The following is a 24,520-nucleotide window of genomic DNA, read 5'->3' on the forward strand; positions in this document are numbered from 1 at the left end:
TGAACTATCGATAAAACTTGATTTTGGACCTTGTATTATCTACTTTAGCATGTTTAATTTATTATTAATTAATTGGGGACTTCTGGTCCCTCATTTCTCTCAAATAAACCCTTCCTTTCCAAAAGTTCGACTGGACAGACTATTAATCACTAATTTTTCAAAATCTCTAATCAACTATCATAAATACGCAGAGGGTCTATGGAAAACAACTTTTTTACCTCCGAGTTAGGAGATGACGTACGTACACTTATTCTTTTCGGACCTCACGTGTTGTATCTATCATAAATATAGATAAATATCTTGCTAGAACTTTAATAAATTATCAGTAAAGTCTACACCAAAAGTTCCAGAAAAAATGCTAATTAATACACTACTTTACTAACTTCTAGTGAGTGATCTCATAACTAGGAACTCTTATCTGTTATTTATTACATTACACAACAAACCAGCAAAAGTGCTCCTGTGTGACATCTAATAATCAAAATTGGAAGCAAACAAAATACATCAATTGACATACATGTCATCAAAGTAAACATTGAATCAACTCAACTTCCTGTTGTTGCTGGACTACTAAGATGTCCCATTCGTTCAGCAAGATTTTCTACATTAAACCCGCGGTTCCACCAATATCTGTGGTCTTCAACTAACCTGCTATCACATGTTAATCCGTTGATGTCTTTGTTCTCGACTTGTTGTGGCTCAGTGCAACCAGGCCTCTCTGTTAGGAACTGTTCCCAAAAAACATCATTGCCTGAGTTTGGCACTGATTCAGATGCTTTAGTGGCGTTACCCTCAACTTGACTTTCTGTTGCATTAATGACCAAATTAGTCTGATCAGATGGCTTGAGTTGACATTCTAAATTGACGTAAATTGATGATATGACAGGACTCAATGGTCCTCCTCCGAATTCAGGCGAGGATTGTATGTCCCTTGAAGGCGATGGTGAGTGAGTGATAGGCGAGTTTCTTTTGCCAGAATCATCAGATGAAGTATCCATTTCGCGTATAACAATTTGTGGAGGCAATGGTTGTGGGTGTTCGAAATCACATATTTGATCTTCTGTTGGATTCATCCGAATTCCATAAAGAAAATGCTCCCAAAAATTGATCGAAGAATCCAACTTTTTAACCATCTCCAAATCCAACTTTGGTGCAACAACGGAGTTAGTAGTTGCATTTTCCTCCTCAGTTAAGTAATTCGACACTAACAACCGTCTCTTCTTGCTGTTACTATTAGTACATTGAATTAAATCAGACGAAAACTCAGGCCTTTGTAGTAATTGAGTCAACAGGGAAATCAATTTCCCTTGTCTATGAGCAACGTTTTGTAAACGTTGTTCCACAGACTTAATTCCAATTTCATATTCTTGATTGAATTTCTCTTGATTCTCAGCAGATGACTGAAGCAACCTATTTTCTCTCTTGAGCCTCTCGATTTCGTCTTCATATTCCTGTCTCTCCGTATCTGTCAATGGAGGAACAGATTGTCCTGATGCAGAGTGGCTGTGGATCGGCTTTCGTCTATAGATATTCTTCAGCAAATGTCTCTGTCCTCTTATAAACTCCTCATTTGCAAACTCCCATTGTTCAGGATCAACTTTTCTGAACCCCTATAGAACGAGGAAAAAGAAAGATCATCAAACAAAAAGTTCAAAACTGAAAGAGTTGATGGTCAAAAACACACCTAAATTATCCTGGAATTTTGGTGTCATACATGAACTACTACTAGACATGTGAGCTTCCGACCTGAAATATCATCAAAAAACGTCTAAACTATCAATTGTTCACTTTTACTACCTAAATATCACCATTATTCAGGTATGAAAAGTGAATAGCTAATAGTTCAGATGTGTTTTGATAAGCATTTGGTGACAGTTCGGGCAGAAAACTCACACACCTTATTATTCAGATATGAAACTCAATAAACAAGATCCTTCAGGCGTGTTTTTAACCCTTCAGACTAACTGAAACGACCTTGATATGAAACAAATGGATGGTTAACTTACATAAGTATTAAGCTGTCTTATAAAACTGGAGAAATTATTGTGTTTAAAGTACTTGGGAAGCAAATCTCTAGCAAACTCAGGGGGATTCCAGACAACAAAACTACGACCATTATGGCTCCAAGAAACAACAGGATTTGTATATGCATCATCAACCAACTCATACGTCTTTGACAGAAAAGGTGCAGGAGCTGAACTAGACCCTCCGTTACTATTTTCCATGACTATGCTTACCATGTACACTCATGCACCAATTGTATCTATCTCGAGTTTGAAATCTTTTTACGAAAACAGAATAAAATTAATAAGTGTGAACTATGAAGATATTAAAGGGGAGAATTAGAGTTTCAATGAGAAAGGGGAAGAAAATTATTATTACTAATAGAAGAGTGAGATCATAGAGGTGAAGGTATAGAAGAAAATGGAAAAAAAAGAGAAGCGTATGTGTATATAAAAAAGGGAAAGGAGAAATGTACAGTGTTTCTTCATTATTCAGCTTGACTGAAAGAAGGTAGACTTGACTTTGAATATGGATTTTGGAACAAGTGGTGGAGGGAGGGTGGAAGAATCAATCTATGTTTACCCCTTTTGTCCAATTAAAATACGTAGTATTTTTGAGATTTAAATTAATAATCCCTCCATCTTAATTTATACTCCATCCGTTTCAGAATAAATGAATTATTGAGGTATTTATTAGTGTTTCAAAATAAGTGAATCATTGATTTTTTTTCCAAATTTATGCTTATGATTTGACAACCGATTAACTTTTGAAAAAGTATTACAAGGTCAACTTTTTTTTGGGGGATAAAAATTGAAAGTTGTGTTAAATTTATGTCTTTAATGTTTTTTCCATAATCGTTGTGCGAAAATCCAACAATTCATTTATTATGAAACGGAGTGAGTATGAATTAGTTGATTTGACACAGAATTTCAGATTTTTCTTTCTGAAATTTATAGTCTAAATCATTTCAGTAAGGATAAAGTAGACATTTAAAAGTTAAATTGTTATTAAATATAAAACTGTGTCATTATTTTTAAGATTGACTAAAAAAATTGAATGATATAAATTAGAACTGAGAAAGTACTTTTTCGGGTAGATATGAGAAGAAATTATAATTTATATTATTTTTTTCTATAAATTTTAAATTGGTATGATATATATCAATTACAGTGAATGTCTATCAAGATCTATTTGATGTCTATCAGGATTTGATGTATTTGTCTTTTAGTGTGAAACTAGGGCAAATTTCCCCAATAAATATAAATGCTTTCTTCATTGTAAATCATCCCTCAAGAGAAGAAATAACAATTACTCTCTCTATTCTCTCTACTCTTCTTCTTTATTCTTGCTTGTTTTATAACACGTTATCAGCACGAGACTCTACCGTCTCAAATTTGAAGGCTAAGGCTAAGGTATTATTTTTTTTATTCCTTCCTTTTTCCATATGGTAACAATCTTACGAAGTGTGAGTTCGTTGCCCTTCAAAGTTCGGGAAAGAACTATATTTCATGGGTGTTGGATGCTAAAATACACCTAAATGCTATGGGTCTTGGAGACGCCATAAAGAATGCAAATACAGCATCTGGTCAAAATCGTGCTAAGACTATATTTTTCTTGCGTCATCATCTTGACGAAGTTCTAAAAATTGAGTACCTTACTACTAAGGATCTACTCATATTGTGGAATAGCCTAAAAGAAACGTTTGACCACTTAAAGATGGTCATCCACCCGAAAGCACGATATGAGTGAATGCATCTAAGATTTCAAGATTTCAAGTCTGTTCATGAATACAATTATGCTATGTTCAGAATTTTTTCTCAATTGAAACTTTGTGGAGAGACGGTCAATGATAATGATATGATGGAAAAGACGCTCTCCACTTTTCATGCCTCGAATGTGCTCTTACAGCAACAATATCGAGAAAAAGGTTTCAAGAAGTATACTGAACTCATTTCTCATCTTCTTGTGACTGAATAAACTAATGATTTGTTGATGAAAAATTACGAGAACCGACCAACTGGATCTGCATCATTTCCTGAGGTGAATGATGTGCACGCTCACCATGCTAGGCGTGGAAAAGGTCGCGGTCTTGATTGTGGACATGATCGTGGTCGTGATGACCAAGAAAGAAATCTTGTTCCGGATGTTAATAATTCATCAAACAAAAAGAGAAAAGATGAGAAACGTAAAGCAGTTACTTATTTTTGATGTGGCGGAAAAGGACATTATTCACGTGATTGTCGTGCTCTCAAGCACTTGGTTGATCTTTATCAAGCATCACTAAAGAAGAAAGAGAGAAATCCCGAGGCTAACGTTATCTCTGAAAATAATGTTGACATCACATGTTTGGATGTAGCAGACTTTTTCGAGTACCCTGAAGGAAAAATTGATCACTTAATTGGTGATGGTTCCGTAAACATGAAAGAATGAATGATTTTTTATTTTATTTTATTTTTATTGATAATAGTTAGTGAATAAAGAATCATGTAAAATTAGTTGTTTGCATGAGTATTAGTTTTTAAATAGTATTGATTGCTTTTGTATTATCGTAGTTCATTAATGCACTGATTTCAATAAAGTAAAAGAAAGACAATGACACTTTATTTTGTTGTTATGAAACTCGTCGCTCTTTCTATCTTATTTGGCATTAATAATTTAGTTACTTATATTATTGTATTCTTATGTAACTAATTGCTTAACTAAAAAGTAATTAATTATTTATTAATGATTTTCACTTTGTACAAAGATTTAATATATATTTTATTTGGTGCATGTTATTTTATTTACAGATATGGATAATTTTCATGAAAATATATGTTTGATTGATTCTGGCACTACACATACGAAATTCAAAGACGAGAAATATTTTTCTCATCTAAACATGGGCAAGATTAATGTTACTACAATTTCTGATAGTGCTAATTTGATTGAAGGCTTCGGAAAAGCCATTACAATCTTACCCAAAGGAACTAAACTCATCATAAATAATGCTATGTTCTCTCCCAAGTTTCGGAGAAACTTGATGAGTTTTAAAGATATCTGTGAAAATGATTATCATATTAAGACATTTGATGACATGAATCTTGAATATCTTGGTATCACCAAGAATGTCTTTGGGCAGATATGTGTTGTTGAAAAGTTTCCTGCTTTATCTTTGGGTCTGTATTGGACAAAGATTTGTGCAATTGAGGCACATTCCATAGTAAATCAAAAGTTTACTGATTTCAATACTTTCGTACTTTGGCATGATCGTCTGGGACATCCAGGATCAATAATGATGAGATGAATAATAGAAAATTCAAATGGGCATCCATTAAAGGTCTTGAAGGTTCTTTCGAATGATGAATTTTCATGTAATTCTTGTTATCAAGGAAAGTTGATTGTGAGACCATCGCCAATAAAAGTTGGGATTGAGTCCCCGCGTTCTTGGAATGCATACATGGGGACATTTGTGGACCAATTCACCCACCAAGTGGGTCGTTTAGATACTTCATGGTCCTAATAGATGATTCTTCTAAATGGTCTCATATGTGCCTTTTGACATTTCGCAACTTGGCATTTGCAAAATTTTAGCACAAATAATACGCTTATGGGCACAATTTCCTGATAATCAAATCAAATCTATTCGCTTTGATAATGCTGTAAAATTTTCATCACAAACATTTAATGACTATTGCTTATCAATCGGGATAAGCGTGGAACATCCTGTCCCCCATGTTCACACTCAAAATGGCCTTACTGAGTCATTAATTAAACGTCTGCAGTTGATAACAAGACCATTACTAATGAAAACTAAGTTGTCCACTTCTGTTTGGGGTCATGCAATTTTGCATGCTGCAACACTTATTCGTCTTAGACCGACAAATTATCATAAATTTTCTCCATTGCAATTGGTTCCGGGTCAAGATCCTAATATATCTCGTCTGAGAATTTTTGGGTACGGTGTTTATGTGCCGATAACACCACCAAACCGCACCAAGATGGGCTCCCAAAGAAGGTTAGGAATTTATGTTGGGTTTGAATCACCTTCCATTATTCGCTATCTTGAACCATTAATGGGAGATATGTTACTGCTCGATTTGCAAATTATCGATTTGATGAGATATTTTTTTCAAAATTAGGGGGAGAAGATAATGACATCAAAAGAGAAATTTTATGAAAAAATTCATCACTATCTTATCTTGATCCACGTGCTTCTATTTGTGAGCAAGAAGTACAAAAAATCATTCAGCTGCAGAGAATTGCAAATCAAATGTCGGACGCATTTACAAATTTGAAAAGGATCATTAAATCACATATTTCTGCAGAGAATGTCCCAATTAGAATTGATGTCCTTAAAGGACTATCTACTAGTGTCATAACTAATCAATCTAAAGCACGCTTGAAGCGTGGCAGACCATTAGGTTCTAAGAATTGAAATTCTAGAAAAAGAAAAACAAATGATCAAGATGACACTACGAAAGATCCACATACGAAAGTTCAAGATTCGAGCAATATTGATATCCCTGAAGGAACCAATGAGCCTGAGACTCAAGAAAATGAGAAACTATCCATAAATTCAAGTGATGTTGAAACTAATCTGAATCGATCTGAAATAGTAGTGGATCATGTCTTTGCATATAATGTTGCAACGAAAATCATGCAAGATAGAGAGGATCTTGAATCTCGATCTGTCATAGAATGTCGACAAAGAAATGACTGGCCAAAATGGCAAGAAGCAATTCAATCTGAATTGAATTCGCTCGCCAAATGTGAAGTTTTTGGACCCATAGCTCAAACACCTAATGGTGTTAAGCCTGTCGGCTATAAATGAGTCTTTGTGCGAAAAAGAAATGAAAAAAAATTACAGAGATATAAAGCACGCCTTGTTGCACAAGGATTTTCACAACGGCCTGGTGTCGATTATAATGAGACATATTCACCAGTTATGGATGCAATAACATTGCGTTAACTTATTAGTTTCACTATCCATGAGAGACTTGAAATGTATTTGATGGATGTGGTAACAACCTATCTATATGGATCACTTGATAATGAGATATACATGAAAATTTTCAAAGGATTTAAAATGCCGAAAGCATATAGTTCAAAGCCTCGAAAAATTTATTCCATTAGATTACAAAGATCATTGTATGGTTTGAAGCAATCTGGACGCATGTGGTATAACCGTCTTAGTGAATATTTATCTAAAGAAGTTTATACGAATGATGAAATTTACCCATATGTTTTCATAAAGAAAACAACGTCGAAGTTTGTTATACTTGCAGTCTATGTCGATGACATAAACCTTATTGGAACACCAATAGAGCTTCAAAAGGCAATTGATTACCTAAAGAAAGAGTTTGAGATGAAAGATTTCGGAAAGACAAAGTTATGCCTTGATTTGCAAATTGAGCATTTGACAAACGGTATTTTTGTCCATCAATCTGCCTACACAGAAAAGGTGTTGAAATGATTCTATATGGATGAAGCACATCCATTAAGTACTCTGATGGTTGTTCGATCACTTGATGTGAATAAGGATCTATTTCGACCTCAAGAAAAGAATGAGGAACTCCTTGGTCCTGAAATACCATATCTTAGTGCAATTGGTGTACTAATGTATCTTGCAAATATTACAAGGCCTGATATTGCCTTTTCAGAAAATTTGCTAGCAAGGTATAGTTCTGCTCCTACTAGGAGACATTGGAATAGGATCAAACACATATTACGATATCTAAAGGAGACGACTGATGCTGGATACTTATCCGACCCGCATAAAGCTCAGTCTCAAACAGGCTATGTATTCATATGTGGGGTACTGCCATATCTTGGAGATCAACAAAGCAGTCTATCATAGCTACTTCATCGAATCACGCGGAGATTATAACTATTCATGAAGCAAGCCGAGAGTGTGTATGGTTGAGGTCCATAATACATCTCATTCGAGAAAAATGTGGCTTGAAATGTGACAAATTACCCACAATTTTATATGAAGGTAATGCAGCATGCATAGCACAACTGAAAGGTGGACTCATAAAAGGAAATAGAATGAAACACATTTCGCCAAAGCTCTTCTATGCACATGAGCTCCAAAAGAATGGTGATATTGACGTACAACAGATTCGTTCAAGTGACAATGTGGCTGATCTATTCACCAAGTCTCTTCCAACTGCAACTTTCAAGAAGATGGTGCACAAGATCGGAATGCAAAAGTTCAAGGATGTTCTTATTAGGGGGAGCTAATACGCGCTGAACTCTTTTTCCCTTACGAGGTTTTGTCCCACTGGGTTTTCTTGTAAGTTTTTTAATGAGACAGCCTATATGCGTATTGTTAGACATTCAAGGAGAGTGTTATGATATATATCAATTATAGTGAATGTATATCAAGATCTATTTGATGTCTATCAGAATTTGATGTATTTGTTTTTCAGTATGAAACTAGGACAAATTCCCCTTATAAATAGAAGGGCTTTCTTCATTGTAAATCATCCTCAAGAGAAGAAATAACAATTACTCTCTCTATTCTCTCTACTCTTCTTCTTTATTCTTTCTTGTTTTATAACATAAATATTTAAATTTATTTTTGTAAAAATTGAATTGATTGAATCCGAATTAGTTTTAAGGAATAGTAAAACTAACACTCCAGGTAGAAAAGTGTCATGTATAAATTAGAACAAAGATCGTATGTTCTTAGTCTCTCTGTTTTAATTTATGTGCCTTATTATTATTCTTAATTTCTTTAATTTATGTGCCTTATTATTATTCTTAATTCCTTTCCTAAAGAATGTTTGTTACCTTTTTGATAATTATTTAATTTCATTTTTCCACCTTACATGTTTTAATTCACATGATTAATGAATATTTTGGTACATATTAAATATCTAGTTTGAGTCTATAGAATCAAATGTTTTCTAAATCTGACAAATAAATTGAAAGAGAGGAATCGTTATTATTATTACTTCCTCCGTCTAATTTTAAGTAAAAAGAAATATCACTTTACTATAACAAAAAATAATTTAATTTTTAAAATTTTCTTTTTATCTTTAATGAAATGATTTATATTCACGTGAGTATCTAACATTTATTTTAAACCACAAATATCCAAAAAAAAAATTTCTTTTCCTTAAATAATATATCAAGTCAAAAAATGTCAAGCAACGGAGGGAGTATTGCTATTTGTTGGTTATTCACCAACATTATTATTAATTATTAATATAATAATAATTATTATTATAATATTGCATAGAATTTTCAACGGTCCTATTTGTTCATTATTTTTTTGACTAATATGGTTCGCTTTCAGCGTTCCAAGTTTGAAGATAAAAAAATAGAGAAAAGAAAGAGAGAGCACGAGAGTAGAATTGTGGAGTCAGAGGTATCATGATTTATGACTTTTTCTCTTTCTTTTATTTATTATGAGAGGCTGCCATATTGACTAGGTTCTCTGTATTTTCATTTTAACAATTATATTATCATTGAAACATTGTACCTCTACCCCACTACTCATCATACTATAGATATGTTTGTTTAGAACTATATGTTTATAATTGATGGATATCTAAATTTTAACTCATTTTAGATTCATTAATATGATGGATATCTAAGTTTTTGACTCATTTTAGATGATTAATATGCTGGATATTTAAGTTTTGACTCATTTTAGATCATTAATTCAACTTACACATTTTAGAAAGTAAAGAAGACATAATAAATAATAGAAAAAATAGTACAAAAGATTCAAAGAATATGAATAATAGCCGCAAAATAATGTGATAATCAAGTAGGAGTAGTATCAGAAAAATAAGGGACAAAGTAACCAAGTACTGTTGACACTACTGCTGTGAAAAGAGAGACAGATATGTTGCGCCGAACAACTATTACATCTAACCCATAGGAAAGTGAGACACCACTGGACTATTTAAATTCACGATCTTTATATCCTTGATAAGTTGAAGATTATCCGTGCTAAGCTGAAGATATGTCATGTCCTACCTAATCACCTCCCCAATATTTTTTTATCCTACCTCTACCTCTCTTTAAACACACCAACGTCATCCTCTCACATATTTTTATTGAGGCATGTGGACATTATTTTGCAACAGCGAAAGCCAACTTATAACCACGAGAGAATGAATAAAAGATCTAAGTCTTTTTATCTAAGCCCAGCTATTGCAAATATGCAAGATTGAAGATGTCACAATATTTAATTTATATAGAAAGGTTGATCTGTATAAACAGGCTATTTTCACATCGATATTTTTGTGGTTTTGACAAATGTTAATAACAATCTTTTTAAGTTTAATGAAAAAATTTCTGATTAGAATGCTTTTAAATTTAATGGCAAAGATGGTAAAGTGATGCAGTAACTGTAACATGCAAGCCATGACAAATTGATTAAATTTCATGGTATATACAACCCAACTATTATATTGGATAACTTACAAATTCTACATATCGAATTGTCATGATTTCTCATTTTTACTTCTGCTATCTCATTTAAATTTATTTCATTTACTCTATCAATACCTTGTGTTAGCTTATTCCATTTACTCTATTGAATTGTCATGATTTTCTATTTTCACTTACGATACAGTCTCCTGATATAAATTTACGATTTACATTACCAAATTATCATAATCTCTAATTTCACTGATTATGATACTTCATATAAACTTATCCCAAAATTATCAAAAAAATTTATACCATCAAATCTTCAACAAGTTCGTAGTGAGAAATTACTACAACGAGAAACAGAACTCTGTACGACTGTATGGATCGGGTTAGCATGAAAAGCACAATGACATGAACATGTATCGAAAGGACAAACATGTCATTTGCATTGCATAATAAACAAACGAAGCTTATTTTCCTGACAAAGTTAAAAACAATAGAAATATTATTTTACAATTATATTTCTTGCTAGGAGCTATAAATAAAAGTGTTAAAACTCTAGGGGCTTCTCAGTAAATACGATTTCCTTAAACACTTCTAATAATAATAAAAAAAAATTAACACACAGATGAATAGTGTACATAATATAATTAAGCATGTTAGTTTTTATAATTATGTAATTATAGTGTATGTGGAAAACAAATCACTAGATATTAATCATAGTATTAGGACACTGATTATTCCTTTGACATGAACATTCAAAGTTGTCTTCATTGTCTTTATCCTTAATTTTCTATTTTTGTGTCTTCTTGTTGCATTCGTTAAGCCGCAATTTCCTATTTAATTAGTAGACTAACCAAATGAAATCACTTTTAATATATTGAAACCAACATAAAATTCTCCATCTAAAACAAACAATTGAGCTAATTTAATTATCTATATCTATAATATATGATCTATATATATATATATATATATATATATATTATATAATATATTAAAAGTGTAAAGACCTTTAGAAAAGTAAATTAAACTTTTTGTCCTTTATTAAAAGTCCTTACTTTAGACAAAATCGTCATTTTCACTATTTCTTCCTAATATTTAAGATTTGAAAATCAATTAAATATATTTATGGTAAAAAAATTTCTTTATTAGAAGACATCAGAATTTCTGCATCTTTTTCTAATTTAAGAGTTGAAAATTAATTAAATATATTTATCGTACAACTTTTCCTTATTAGAAGTCATTAAAATTAATGACAATTGATACTTTTTCTATTAGTTTAACAATTCTAAATCAACTAAATTTGATTTTAAGAAGATTTGAAAAATCTAAAAATAAATATAAAATTATTAGTATAAGAAAAAATTAAGAAGTTTCACATTTTTAAATGTTTTAAGTACGTAATAGCATATAATCAATAAATTTGTAAAGATTTGACTTAAAAAAAAAGAAAGATTATATATATATATATATATATAGTCGTAACAAAAATATGGTTCAAATATATTAAAAGTGTAAAGACCCTTAGAAAAGTGAATTGAACTTTTGCCCTTCATTAAAAGTCTTTACTTTAGAAAAAATCGTTCTTTTCACTATTTCTTCCTAATTTTTAAGAATTGAAAATTAATTAAATATATTTATGGTAAAAACTTTTCTTTATTAGAAGACATCAGAATTTCTGTATCTTTTTTGAATTTAAGAGTTGAAAATTAATTAAATATATTTATGGTAAAACTTTTCCTTATTAGAAGTCATCAAAATTAATGACAATTGATACTTTTTCTATTAGTTTAACAATTCTAAATCAACTAAAAAAATCTAAAAATAAATATAAAACTATTAAAATAAGAAAAAATTAAGAAGTTCAGATTTTTCAAATTTTAAAGTACGTAATAGAATGCAATCAATAAATTTGTAAAGATTTGACTTTAAAAATAAGAAAAGATTTTATATATATATATATATATATATTAAAAGCAAAACTCAAAAGAAAAAGTACAAGCAAGGGGGGCTATGCCCTGCCTTACTAATCCTGTTGAGGCATAACAAAATCTCTTCTAATTAACATGCATGTAAAAAATAAGAAAAAGAAAGAACTAAATATTCTATTATCATCACAGAGTTAATAACCAACTCTATGATGATATTACAAATGATAATACTTAAGTAATGAAAGATTAAAATAAGTAAGAGTGTGGAGTCAGATCCACGTTTCTTTAAAAATTAAAAATCTTCAAGAAGATATAACCCTATAAAGATTCGATTCTTCACCTTGTCTTCTTCCTCCAACCAGTCTAAAATATCTTCATATTTCATCAATTCTTCTCGATCTATTGAATCTTGTTGATATAATTGAACCTTGTAACCTTCTGCTTTGCCACCCTCATTGGTAATTGTCTTAGAATAACCTCTTCAGACACTTTACCATCCCAACTATGTTTCCTTTCATGAGTCTTCTTTTTCTTGAATCCCTTTCTTTGTTGTCTAGGTGAAGATCTCTATCCCTAGCCACTTTAGCAAAGCATTCATCCAATACTTCATCCTCATCTTTTTCGTCAAATATTTCAACACCTAAATCACCCTCAAACGCTTTCATTGGATTTTCTATCAACTCTCTTGGATCATACCTCTTGGCCTGGAACTCTTTGGTTGGATTATCCATAGCATTCAAAGGTGCACTTGTTTGAGCCATAAGTTGTTCCGCAGCTAAAGATGGAAGAATCATTGCATAAATTGGCACAACTTCTGAGGCTGCTGAACTCAACTTGCTACATATTGGAGAGGATGAGGCCTGTTTCTCATCCCCTGCCATATCTGCCCAACTCTTTATATTTGTACCATTTTTTTGGTCACTCTTGCCTTCAACCTTGTTGTTCGAATGCGTCGGAGTTAAGACCACTACCCCATTCATATCTTGTTCATTACCCTTGAACAATAATTTATATCCAAATTTATCCCATTGCTCACCAATTGACTCCATAAATGAAGAACGGATATCACACGTCGAGGTATCTAATGTATCCATCAACGACTTCAAGACAGGTACGGGACAAATCAAGCTTAGACGTGTTGTTGCATTAGCATTTTGTCACTTCTGAAAGTGCAATTTGATATTTAGGATTGCCCGAATCAGATTGGTGTTTATTTTTATCTAAAAAAGCCTCAAAGGTGTTGGGATCCACAATATCCTTTGTTGCAACACATTATTTCTTTGCCACATTAAGTTCTTTCCTAATTTGAGGACTAACAGATTGTTTGCGTGAAACTATTGTATAACCCTCATTTCCAACATCATCTCTAGTATTGTTCAACTCCATATCCTTCTTAGAAACCATCAAACTCTTAGTCCCGACACTTGTATCCATAATACGAGGCAAATTTTGAAGCGCTTTTTTTCAGTTTGTGCTTTTTCCGATAAGTTTTCGGACATCCTAGCCAAAACTTAACCTATTGAAATATCCCCCATGTTAACTCTATTTCATTGTTTCTTCTTAATATTTAGATAATCACGTGCATGCATCTCCTTGTAATTTTTCAACCGAAGTTCCCTCAATCTCCATTATCGCATCATCTTCTTTTTGGAGAACTACTTTTTTCAATTAACAATCGACACTTCTTTTTATCATGATCCTGGTGCTTATAATGAGTGCAATATTGAGGTAAATTATCATACATCACCTTCTGAAATTCCTCAATAATTTTGCCCGTGATTTTGTCCATACTTTGAAGTCGAATACGATCCAGATGCTTGTCCATTAAGTCAAGGATGACTCTAACCCTAGCCGTGCTCGATCTTGATCTTACTTGAGTGGACTTATCCACAGCAATAGGTTTTCCAATTGCTAAAGCAATGGAAAGCAAAGACCTCTTAGCAAACAAATCCATCGACAAGTTTGGAAACGAAATTCATACTGTCGCACGTGAAGTCTTCTCCTTAGGGTTGAATCCAATAGTCCACGGAAAAATCCTAATATGATGATTTTTGCCATTGTGCATGAAATAATTCACACCTCTTGATAATGCAGCCACAAAATATCATATTGATCCATACAAATAAGAAGTCGCCTTTGCGCAAACAACCCGACAAGACAATGTCCCTTAGTATCGAGAAATTTAGGTAAAATTGATCTTAAAATTGACAAATTTGGTGATCCCATGGATAATTTAATCACTATGGCTTCATGAAGTCCCTCATCTTTGGGGAAAGCTTGTCGTCCATCCAACGTAAATTTTAACGTTGGAATTTCATGAACAACTTCAACAGGTGTTAAACTAGTTTGTGAAAGATTAATAGTTGATTGTGTTTGATTTAGCTTATCAACATAATTAGAGTTTGTATTGGTGTTTGTAGGTTTGTTTGTAAGGTTTTGGAGAAGCTCTCCCACAGCCAAAGGCTGGGGAGAGACGGTGGCAGCCATAGCTGTCCTAGTTACCTATGTCGCCAAGAGAGAGAATAGGAGAGGCTAGGGTAAAACATATATGTGGATATGTTTATGTTTACATTATCATATTAAAGTGTGAAAGATTTTTGAAAAGTGATTTGAATTTTTACACTTTATTAAAAATTTCCGCAATAGATAAAATTGTTTAATTTTAAATACTCAAACATTATACGTGCGAGGCATGTGCGATTAAACTAGTATATATAAGGGTGAATGTTATGGGGATCAGATTGAATATGAAAATTTTGATTTGAGTTTTCACTTTCGAATTGAAGAAATTAATCCAAATGAGTTTGGATTGGATTAACTCTTCAAATTCAATGTTGGATTAATCAATTTGGATATTTGAACTTTTAATCTTGGCTTTTGAATTAGCTATAGATAAGAACGAATTGAACCGACTCAACTAATGTGACAATGAAATAGTAGTCTGTACTATATATTTAGTTAGGACCCTGTATTTCTTTCATTATCTTCGTTCCCCTTGTATAAGTTGGGAAGAGCTGAGTGGATTACCTTTGGGAATTAAGTCGAAGATCTCGATGGTCTTGTGAGTAGTTGATAGACTGTGACTGTAGTTTTCTTTAGAAAGTGCCATAGGACATAATACTCTAGCACACGTAAGAGAAGAGCATATCTCTTTATTTCAAGACCAAACCCATACCTTTTCTTAAGAGATGGAACAATAGTCTTCTAACAACTGAAAGCTAACCAAACAACTCATGCGTGCTAGCCTATTCGTCTTTCACTGACCTATTTGTATTCAACTACAATCTCTGTATTCAACTACAATCTCTTCTTTTACAAAAGAAAAAAGAACAAAGAATTCCTCAAGTGATAGTAACTTCGTCCCAGTAAAGTAAAGTTTGTGCCCTTGTCACTTGATTGATGTAATCAGACACTTGTTCTTCCTTATTCTTATAGAAAAAAGTGATAGTAACTTCGTCCCAATAAAATAAAAACTGTGCCCTCGTCGCTTGATTGATCCAATCAGACACTTGTTCTTCCTTATTCTTATAAAAAAATAAGAGGATATTCTTAAGACAGACTTATTAGAAAGTACAACAATTGTGAGACAAGTGCCTCTCTTTTACCATTAAACAAATCATTTACTGTTTAAAAATTCAAAGTATTAAAATCTATATCAGAGTACTAAATTTGATATTCAATTCAAAAGGCCATTCTTAATTATATGTTGAATTCAATTCATAATCCAAAATCAAAATCAAATCTTCAAAAAATTTAATTTTAGTTCTAAATTCGGATTGGTCTAAACAAAGATCATCCTTAATTATATGTTGAATTCAATTCGTAATCAACTCAAAATCAAATATTCGAGCAATTAAGAAAGATGTCAGAAGAAGGAGAATAAGTGTGCAACACTGCTATAGGAAAGCAAACAAAGTGACAGACAAACTTGCATCGATTAGCCATGTGTACAAATAAAGTAAGATATACACAAGCTTTCAGAGTATTCCAAGATCGGTAGGAGGACTTCTATAACTAAACAGAATGGGGGTCGCATCTTTCAAAATCAAATCAATGAAGACAAGAGAAATAGAGTTTGAATCGCCATGAAAGGAAAAGTCAAGTTACTTATCTAATTAATTTACACTTGTGAATACAAAGTTAATAGAGTCTGGTATGTCAGACTCTCAATTTAGTAGAGGAATGATTCCTACAACGTTGTATCATGATTTTGAAGTTTCAATAAAAGAGTGCATTGAGATTTAAAAAAAAATAAAATTCAAAAAGTTTAATTTTAGTTTTAGTTTCGGATTGGTCTAAACAAAGGGTAACTTTTTTTATGTTAAGTTGAACAGTTTCGTCATCATGACGTGAAACGTAATTAATAAAACAAAAAATTGGGTCAATGTTATTATTTGATCAACTTTTTGTCAGGATGTGCTTTAATTTTCTTGGTCGTTACTCCTAATTTAATAAATTATCAACTTCTTTATTTTTTTTCTTTTTTTTCCTTACAACTTGTTAAGAAGCTTATTGACAATAAGACGACCGGGAATTATTTATTATGGCAATATGGTATTCCACGTGTATGAACTTGGTCTTCATTCTTCAACTATATATTATCACTTCTTCCATCACTCGTATATTAGAAGAACCTCAAATAATTAATTTGACTGAAATAGTAAGGGTATAAATAGTACTCTTGGTTTCAATTTAGGTGATATTATTTATATTGATGCCTAATTTAAATAAGAAATAAATAATTTTATAACATGTCATTTAATGGCGTCATAATATTTATATGACTAAATTTTTTAAAATATGTCATCATATTTATGTAGTTACAATCATCATGTTAAAGATAAAATAGGAAATATAAAGTTAAATTACTTTTAAATTTAAAAGTAAATTATTCTCTTTAGATACCCTCCGTTTGTTTTTTTGTTATCAAAAAGGTAGACGGTAAGGTATTTTTGTTACCAAAGCAAACAGATAACAAATATGAGCTATTTTAAATATTCCATAGGATATTTTTAGCTCTTTTTCCTTACATTAAGTTATATATGTCAAGTTTTAATCGACTCATCTTTTTCACGGCTTTTTACTTTAAAAAAAAAAAAATAGTTCGATGCATTAAGATCTCGATCTAAATGCAGAATTTGAAGAAGGACCGAACCAGACTAGCAACTTTATTTGACATGACCTCCTGATCACGCATCTAACTTTAAAGTTACGCCAGGCTCCCCTCTTTACATTTCTTACTTACTGACTGCAGCCAAAAGAGAGCAAAAGAAAAAGGCAAAATATCAAGTTCCAACTTGCCCAAAACTATAGTTTGCACATACACTTTTTTTTGGCCAAATTGGCAAAAACAATTGAAAATGACATTGTTACAAGTGCCAATAGTATCTAATCTGAATACCTGATATTTCTTGAATTATGTGAAGATTTTTTCAACTAAAAAGTTCACTTCACACTAAAAAAATATCTACAACCAAATCCTTTCATCTTAAATCCCACCCTTCTACAAAGAGCATTAACATCTATTCAACATTCACATACAAACTCACCTTGTGTATTCAGTGTATTTTTGTAGTAATGGAGAGTCAAGTGGTGCGACGCAGAGTTAACATTATTGCTGCACATTTAGCTGCACATGATGATATCTCCACCGCGGCTACTCATTTGTTTCCTATGGTAATTTCTCTCTGTATGTTCTCGTAGTTATGCTAGTAGACGCGGAGCTATAAGCTTGTCTACGCGTTCTGTAGAATGAATAGCTTTGCCAAGATTCTATATTTATGTTTAATAATTTCATTAATATGTGTTTCAACAGTTTATTAAGAGTCCAGTAAATGGTATCGTCGTTCTTCTATGACTATGTTTTGATTAAGATATTAATGCTAGTACAATTTGTATAAAGTTGTGATTAAGTCATAGAGCTATTCATTTCCCTAGTTCTTTTAACTATCCCGTCTACCCTTTGATCAATTCATCAATCTTAGTTTTGGAATAAGGTATAACCAAACACTCAAACTTGGTCTCAGTTGGCAAGTAAACACTCTAAATTTGAGTTTGCACATCTAGACACCTAAACATGTCTTCATTGTGTTAGTTGAATACTTCAACTTTCAAAATGATCATCTAGATACTTCCAAAATTTATTTGTCATGTCAGAATCAGGTGTCCACGAGACACAGGCGTGTTTAGTTTCTAGTTGAGACTAAGTTGAGTTGTCTAGATGTGCACTCTATAAATTGAAGTGCTTACTTGCTAGCTGCGACCAAATTTAAGTGTCTGTTTATATATTAATTAATGTCTTTAGTTTTTGTTAGTAGTCTCACACTGTTTGTGGGATGGGCGATTGGATTATTCACACGGTCTTGGACAGTTCTAACCTCATATTCTATATTTGGGGATTGAGTTATCATACCCAATATTTATTGATTTAACACGGTATTAGAGTGAGACACTTCCAAATTCGTAATTCATTTGATGTTTGGTTCCTATAATGTGTCGTCCATGCTTATTCAGTGTTATTTGAGGCATGACGGGTGAACAGTGGAAGTATTGGTGCATGTAGCTGGGTGGATCTAGACGGTTGGTTATAGGGTGCACGCGAACTTTGAATATAATATAGCTTTTGACATTCATTTATATTACGAAATTTACTATATATCTACAAATATTTGATTGTGAACGTTGATTGTAGCTTCTTTCTTGATTTCTTCCTACGATTTATCAAAGCTTTTGTATCAAATTAGTAATAAACTTTTCATCTTGTTAAGAAAAGGATTGAAATAATCTGAATTTGTAATCTACTTAGTAACTCAGCTTGTTCTTTCTCTATTGAAACATTTATTCGCTTATGTAATATTTTGGCTTTTCACTTGCTTTAATGTCTAGAGCTGTAGCAGTAGTTTGAGTTCTGCAATTCCAAGGTACGATAACAGAATGTACTATGCACGACAAAGTTCCAATGCTCAAGCTTGTTTCATGAGGCTCAATTCAAGTGAACAGGTCTGTGAATTAGTGGAAGTGTCATTTACTTAGTTTCAATGAGTTTGTGCTATTTGGCATAACTGGTAAAGTTACTGCCATGTGACTAGGAGGTCACGGGTTTAAGCCATGGAAACAGCCTCTTGTAGAAATGCAGGGTAAGGCTGCGTAAAATAGACCTTTGTGGCCTGGTCCTTCTCTGGACCCCGCGGATAGAGAAACCTTTAGTACATCGGACTGCCTTTTTTGTTATGCTACCTAAACTTTTTATGTTCTTGCTTTGGGACAGGGAAGCTGCACTGAATCCGCCTCGCCTTACAAGCCTAATGGTTGTGCAAAAAAGAGTTCTAGTGCTTCTGAAGGACCAATGTTTTCTAGACCTACCAATAAGAAATTCCAGTCTACTGCACAAGGTTGCGAATACAATGAAACTGCAACAGAAGCTCCTAAATTTGCTAGGCCACGTACAACGACTAATTTCCAATTGAAAGAAACAAGAATTGGACTTGAATCTAATGGTAAACAACCATGATGCTTTGCTTTGATTCGCGGTTTTTTTGCTTGAATAAATGATGTATTGTAGTACTGACTTTTGTTCCGCGAAATTGATAGGTATAGCCTATTCAGAATGTTGAAAATTTATCCGTTTGTTTTTGCTAATACAGGAAGTGAATGGTCTCCGAGGATGGATATTGCAGAATCTGGAAGCATGTATGTCGTATCAATAGAACTTCCCGGTGTCAATATAAGTGATATAAAGGTAGAAGTCAGTGCAAAAAGGTAAACAAATTACAACTATTCATTAGTCTTTCGGAAGGTCCAGGTGCCATGCTACTTTGAACAGTAACATACGATGACTTCAACTTGTGTTATGTCCTTGACAGCTTAATAGTTTCTGGAAATCGTTCAATTCAGTGTAAAGTGGCAACATACTTGAATGACTTGGTATCAGCCTATCACAAAAAGGAGATTGTGCAGGGTCCATACCGAGTTTTCTGGCCACTTCCAAGTAATGCTAATAAAGATCGCGTCTCAGCTGAGTTTGTGTAAGTTCTCAATCTTTGTAATCGTTTACCTTTATATCGTTATGCTGAATGCTTCTAGTCAAGAAAAGAGCTCTACTATAGATACAATTCTGAAATTCATTAGTGTTTGACAATGCAGGGACGGACTTTTACAGATTACAATTCCCAAACTTTGAGAAGCATGGCAACCAATCAAGGAGATATCTACGTGTAAAGAATATACTCGAAGCAGGATAAGCAACAGAAGTTACCATACAACATGAACCGTATATAAGCACTCGCATGCTATTTAGTGGAAACTAGTGTAAATTGCCATTAATTATGAGCTATACTTGTAATGCTACATAAGCAGCCATATATCAGTATATACATAAACCTTCATTTAGTGATGCCTTTGAAATTTTGGATGGTTTAGTAAGTACCCAGAAAGTCTTTAAGTTATACATGGAGAAGTCCAAATTTATACTTTAACTATGTGAAATGACCTAACTTTCCTCTCCATTAATAGTTGGGAGTTGTAATGATGTGACAGTTAGACCTAACTCAACCCCAAAAGATAGCTCATGAGGATATGATTGTTCAAGTCTTCTAAGCAAACCAATAGTCTTTTTCCGACCAATGTGGGACTCTAACCCACTCTAACACCCCATTCACGTCTAGGCCCAACTGAAACATGAACTGGCAACTCAAACAGGGATGAGCCTGGCTCTGATACTGTATAAAGGTATGATATTTAGTCCCAACTCAACCCCAATAGCTAGCTATGACACCTGATCCTAACTCAATCCAAAAGCTAGCTTATGACTTCCGGTTCTAACTCAACCCCAAAAGTTAGCTCATGAGGGAAAAATTCAAAGTTCATATAAGCAAATTACCAATCCATTCCCAATGACATAGGACTCTAACCCACTCTACAACAACAAACTCAGTGTAGTCCCATAAAATGGGCTCTGGGAAAGATAGAGTGTATGCAGACCTTACCTCTACCTCAGAGGTGAAGTGGAGCAGCTGTTTCCTTAAACCCTTAGCTCAAGACAAAAAAAAGTCTAGAAAAAAACATAATAGAAGTATAAGAGACAATAAATAGTAACAAAAATAATAGATGGTAGAACAACAGTACTACAACAAAATACTACTATAATCGAACTACACGAAATAGTAGGTAGTAATAGAAATTAAAGGCTAAGAAATTATAAAAATAGTACTACGACTACTAGTAAGGACAAACCCCCACATCCCACCCAAATATTTAAGGACACAGTCCAACATTTTATTCATGTTGGGTTCTACAGTTTGGTAAATAAATGAAGAAAGTAGTACTCTTTATGTGTCATCTTTTTTAATTGAGAAATCACTGAAAGCAAGTGACACAATGTTAAAAACATGGTGGATAATAGACCTGTTTTTCTACCTTTCTACACTTAATGATCATTCTTTTGCCTACAACAAAGTTCAGTAATGTAATGTGGATGCTCTTTAGGCCCAAAATCTGGCGGTTCTTACGTATCTCCTTATAAATTATATGAATTTCACGAAATAAAGTAAAGACCCTTTTAATATATTTTGACTTTAGGCCACCGACACGGTTGAGCCGCCCTAATAGGGGATCAAATAAGCCCCTACATTTTAGCAAAAGAGCTCACATATGCCCTTATCTATAATTCCTATTTTTAGCACCAGAAACAGCCACATGGCTGGATAATACCGAACTTTTACTTAATCAATGCCCATTTTTCTTTCCCAAGTTTCAGCCGTCCCTTGTTAACCATTTTGTAGCATTTTATAGTAAGTTCATTTTCATTTTTATCTCCTTTGGTATATACTTGATTGGTTTTTGTATAATATTTATGTCTTTCTCTTGGATGACTTCGAGGTCTATGTTGAAAAATCAGTCCACTTTAAACAAGCCAAATGCAAATGTCCTATAAAAGAAGAAATCTTTGACAGAATTTCATCACCAAACAAACACTTGCCATGAATGCTTTAAATTTATTGTTGATCAGTGCTACAATAGCGCTAATTGTCTCGGTTAATTTAGCCTTTGATAATTCGGAAAATGTGTTGAAACCACCTCCCATACCAGGCTCCCAAAATGTCCTCCCAAAATCTGAAATCATCCAACTGAAAGGAGCAGTTGGACCAGACAGCATTGCTTTCGATCCAAAAGGAGAAGGCCCCTATACAGGAGTTGCCGATGGACGAATTCTCAAGTGGAAAGGATCATATTGGGCTGATTTTGCAGTCACTTCTTCTAATAGGAAGAATTGTACCCGGCCTTTCGCTCCTGAATTGGAGCATGTATGTGGGAGGCCATTGGGCTTACGATTCGATAACAAAACAGGAGAACTCTACATTGCTGATGCCTATTTAGGAATCCAAGTTGTTGGTCCAAAAGGAGGATTAGCTACACCATTAGTCCAAGAATTCAAAGGTAAGCCTCTAGTCTTCACAAATGACGTGGGTGTCGATGATGATGTGATTTACTTCACCGAATCAAGCACAAAGTACCAACGCAAGCAATTTCTCTCCTCTGTATTACGAGGAGATAAGACTGGCAGGCTAATGAAATATGTTAAATCAACAAAAAAAATAACCGTTTTATTGAGAGGCCTTGCATTTGCAAATGGTGTAGCTTTGAGCAAAGACAGGTCCTTCGTGCTAGTGGCTGAAACTACTAATTTTAGAATTTTAAGGTACTGGCTTAAAGGCCCCCTTGCAGGAACACATGATACATTTGTTGAGTTGCCGGGGTTACCTGACAACATCAGAATAAATTCGAGAGGGGAATTTTGGGTCGCGCTGCATGCAAAAAGATCAGTATTTGCACAATTGAGTATTTCAGATTCGCAGCTCGGAAAGGCACTGTTGAAGCTCCCAATCACTGCACAGCAACTGGACAACATGTTAGGCGGAGGGCAACCGCATGCTACTGCAATGAAGCTAAGTGAGGACGGGCGAGTTTTGGAGGTTTTAGAAGATGTTGAAGGCAAGACATTGAGGACTATAAGTGAAGTTGAGGAGAAACATGGCAAGTTGTGGTTTGGTTCTGTTGCGACGTCCGTTTTGGGAGTTTATGAATTATAAGTTTAAGTCATACATAGCGTCAGTGTAATGAATTTTTCATAAGAATATATGGACTACTTGGAGACCGCCCTACGAGTAATGTAAGTTAAATCCAAAGTCATGAAATGTCAATTTCAAGCTGCAAAGATACCTTTAGTTGTATGTTAAAATTATTTTTTTTTAGCACAGTAATCGAATCTTCACAAAATAGGCTGTTTGGTTAGTTATGTTGATAGTTTTAGAGGAAAAAAGAATTGATTAGTTGACCAAGCAATGGAAAGAGACAAATACAGTGAAAATGCATGTTTTGTTGGAACTTCGAAGACACCTGTATAAGTTATTATAACTTGTTTCGTATTTGGGAAAAATTCACAAATAGACACTTTTATTATTGCTATTTGAAATAAGTTACGATTTCAAGACTAACCAAGAATTGTAATTTTTCATGAGGGGACTGAAGAAGGAGTACTCTTTTTCATACGGGGACCGATGAGCGATAGAGACTCTCTCATCATTTGCGCTTTTTTTGAACTTCAGTCATATGGGATCGAGGAAATGAGATCTCTTGTTACCTCAAATTTAAAAATATAAAGCAGTAGATACTCTCATCATTTATGCTTTTCTTGAACTCCGTGACACTGTCCCAAAATCCATCTCGAAAACTAGTTTTGTAACTTAGAACCCCACGACGGTATCTTGGAGTTTAGTTAAAAATGAATAATGCCTCGGAGTTTTGTTCTGTAACATAACAATCCAAGACAATGTCGTGGAATTGGAACCTCCCAGTATGTAAAACTCCAAGAAAATTCATCAAGTTTAAACCTTTGTCAGTTCAAACTCCGGAAGTTTTACATGGAATTTGAGTAAATCCGACAGTAGCATTTACCAGTTTCGAATATTATCCTGGAGTTTCACTTTGTTAGTTCAAATACTTAATCCGAAATTCCACTTTTATAAGTTTGAAGTCCATAGAACCATCCTAAAGTTCGAACTTCTACAAATAAAATTTCAATTACACTATATTAAAAAACATTTTGGTCTTGCTTCGCAGCACAATCTCAAGAAATCATTCATATAATTCACATTGGTTCACCTAGGTTAGCTACAATACTGCACGGATCTATACTCACAACGCCTTATATC

The 24,520-nt window shown here is 33.3% G+C and overlaps 3 protein-coding genes across 3 annotated transcripts; 2 read left to right on the forward strand and 1 right to left on the reverse strand.

Moving 5' to 3' along the window:
* Positions 1 to 288: 288 nt before the first annotated feature.
* Positions 289 to 2,533, reverse strand: LOC107878458 (heat stress transcription factor A-4c). Its single transcript, XM_016725453.2, has 2 exons — positions 2,007 to 2,533; positions 289 to 1,610 (listed from the first exon to the last, which is right to left on the reverse strand). Exons 1-2 carry the CDS (start codon positions 2,238 to 2,240, stop codon positions 546 to 548), a joined length of 1,299 nt encoding a protein of 432 aa, XP_016580939.1. The 5' UTR covers positions 2,241 to 2,533; the 3' UTR covers positions 289 to 545.
* A 15,130-nt stretch (positions 2,534 to 17,663) lies between these two features.
* Positions 17,664 to 20,699, forward strand: LOC107877347. The gene is made up of 6 exons (XM_016724008.2): positions 17,664 to 17,987; positions 19,197 to 19,310; positions 19,579 to 19,807; positions 19,955 to 20,069; positions 20,174 to 20,335; positions 20,454 to 20,699. The coding sequence occupies exons 1-6, from the start codon at positions 17,889 to 17,891 to the stop codon at positions 20,488 to 20,490; spliced, it is 756 nt and encodes a 251-aa protein (XP_016579494.1). The 5' UTR covers positions 17,664 to 17,888; the 3' UTR covers positions 20,491 to 20,699.
* Positions 20,700 to 21,726: 1,027 nt separating this feature from the next.
* On the forward strand, positions 21,727 to 23,601 carry LOC107877346 (protein STRICTOSIDINE SYNTHASE-LIKE 10-like). Its single transcript, XM_016724007.2, has one exon. It carries the CDS (start codon positions 22,289 to 22,291, stop codon positions 23,396 to 23,398), a length of 1,110 nt encoding a protein of 369 aa, XP_016579493.1. The 5' UTR covers positions 21,727 to 22,288; the 3' UTR covers positions 23,399 to 23,601.
* The last annotated feature ends 919 nt before the right edge of the window (positions 23,602 to 24,520 follow it).

Source organism: Capsicum annuum, chromosome 7 (genome assembly GCF_002878395.1).
Source record: "Capsicum annuum cultivar UCD-10X-F1 chromosome 7, UCD10Xv1.1, whole genome shotgun sequence".
In the NCBI taxonomy this organism is placed as follows: Eukaryota; Viridiplantae; Streptophyta; class Magnoliopsida; order Solanales; family Solanaceae; genus Capsicum; species Capsicum annuum.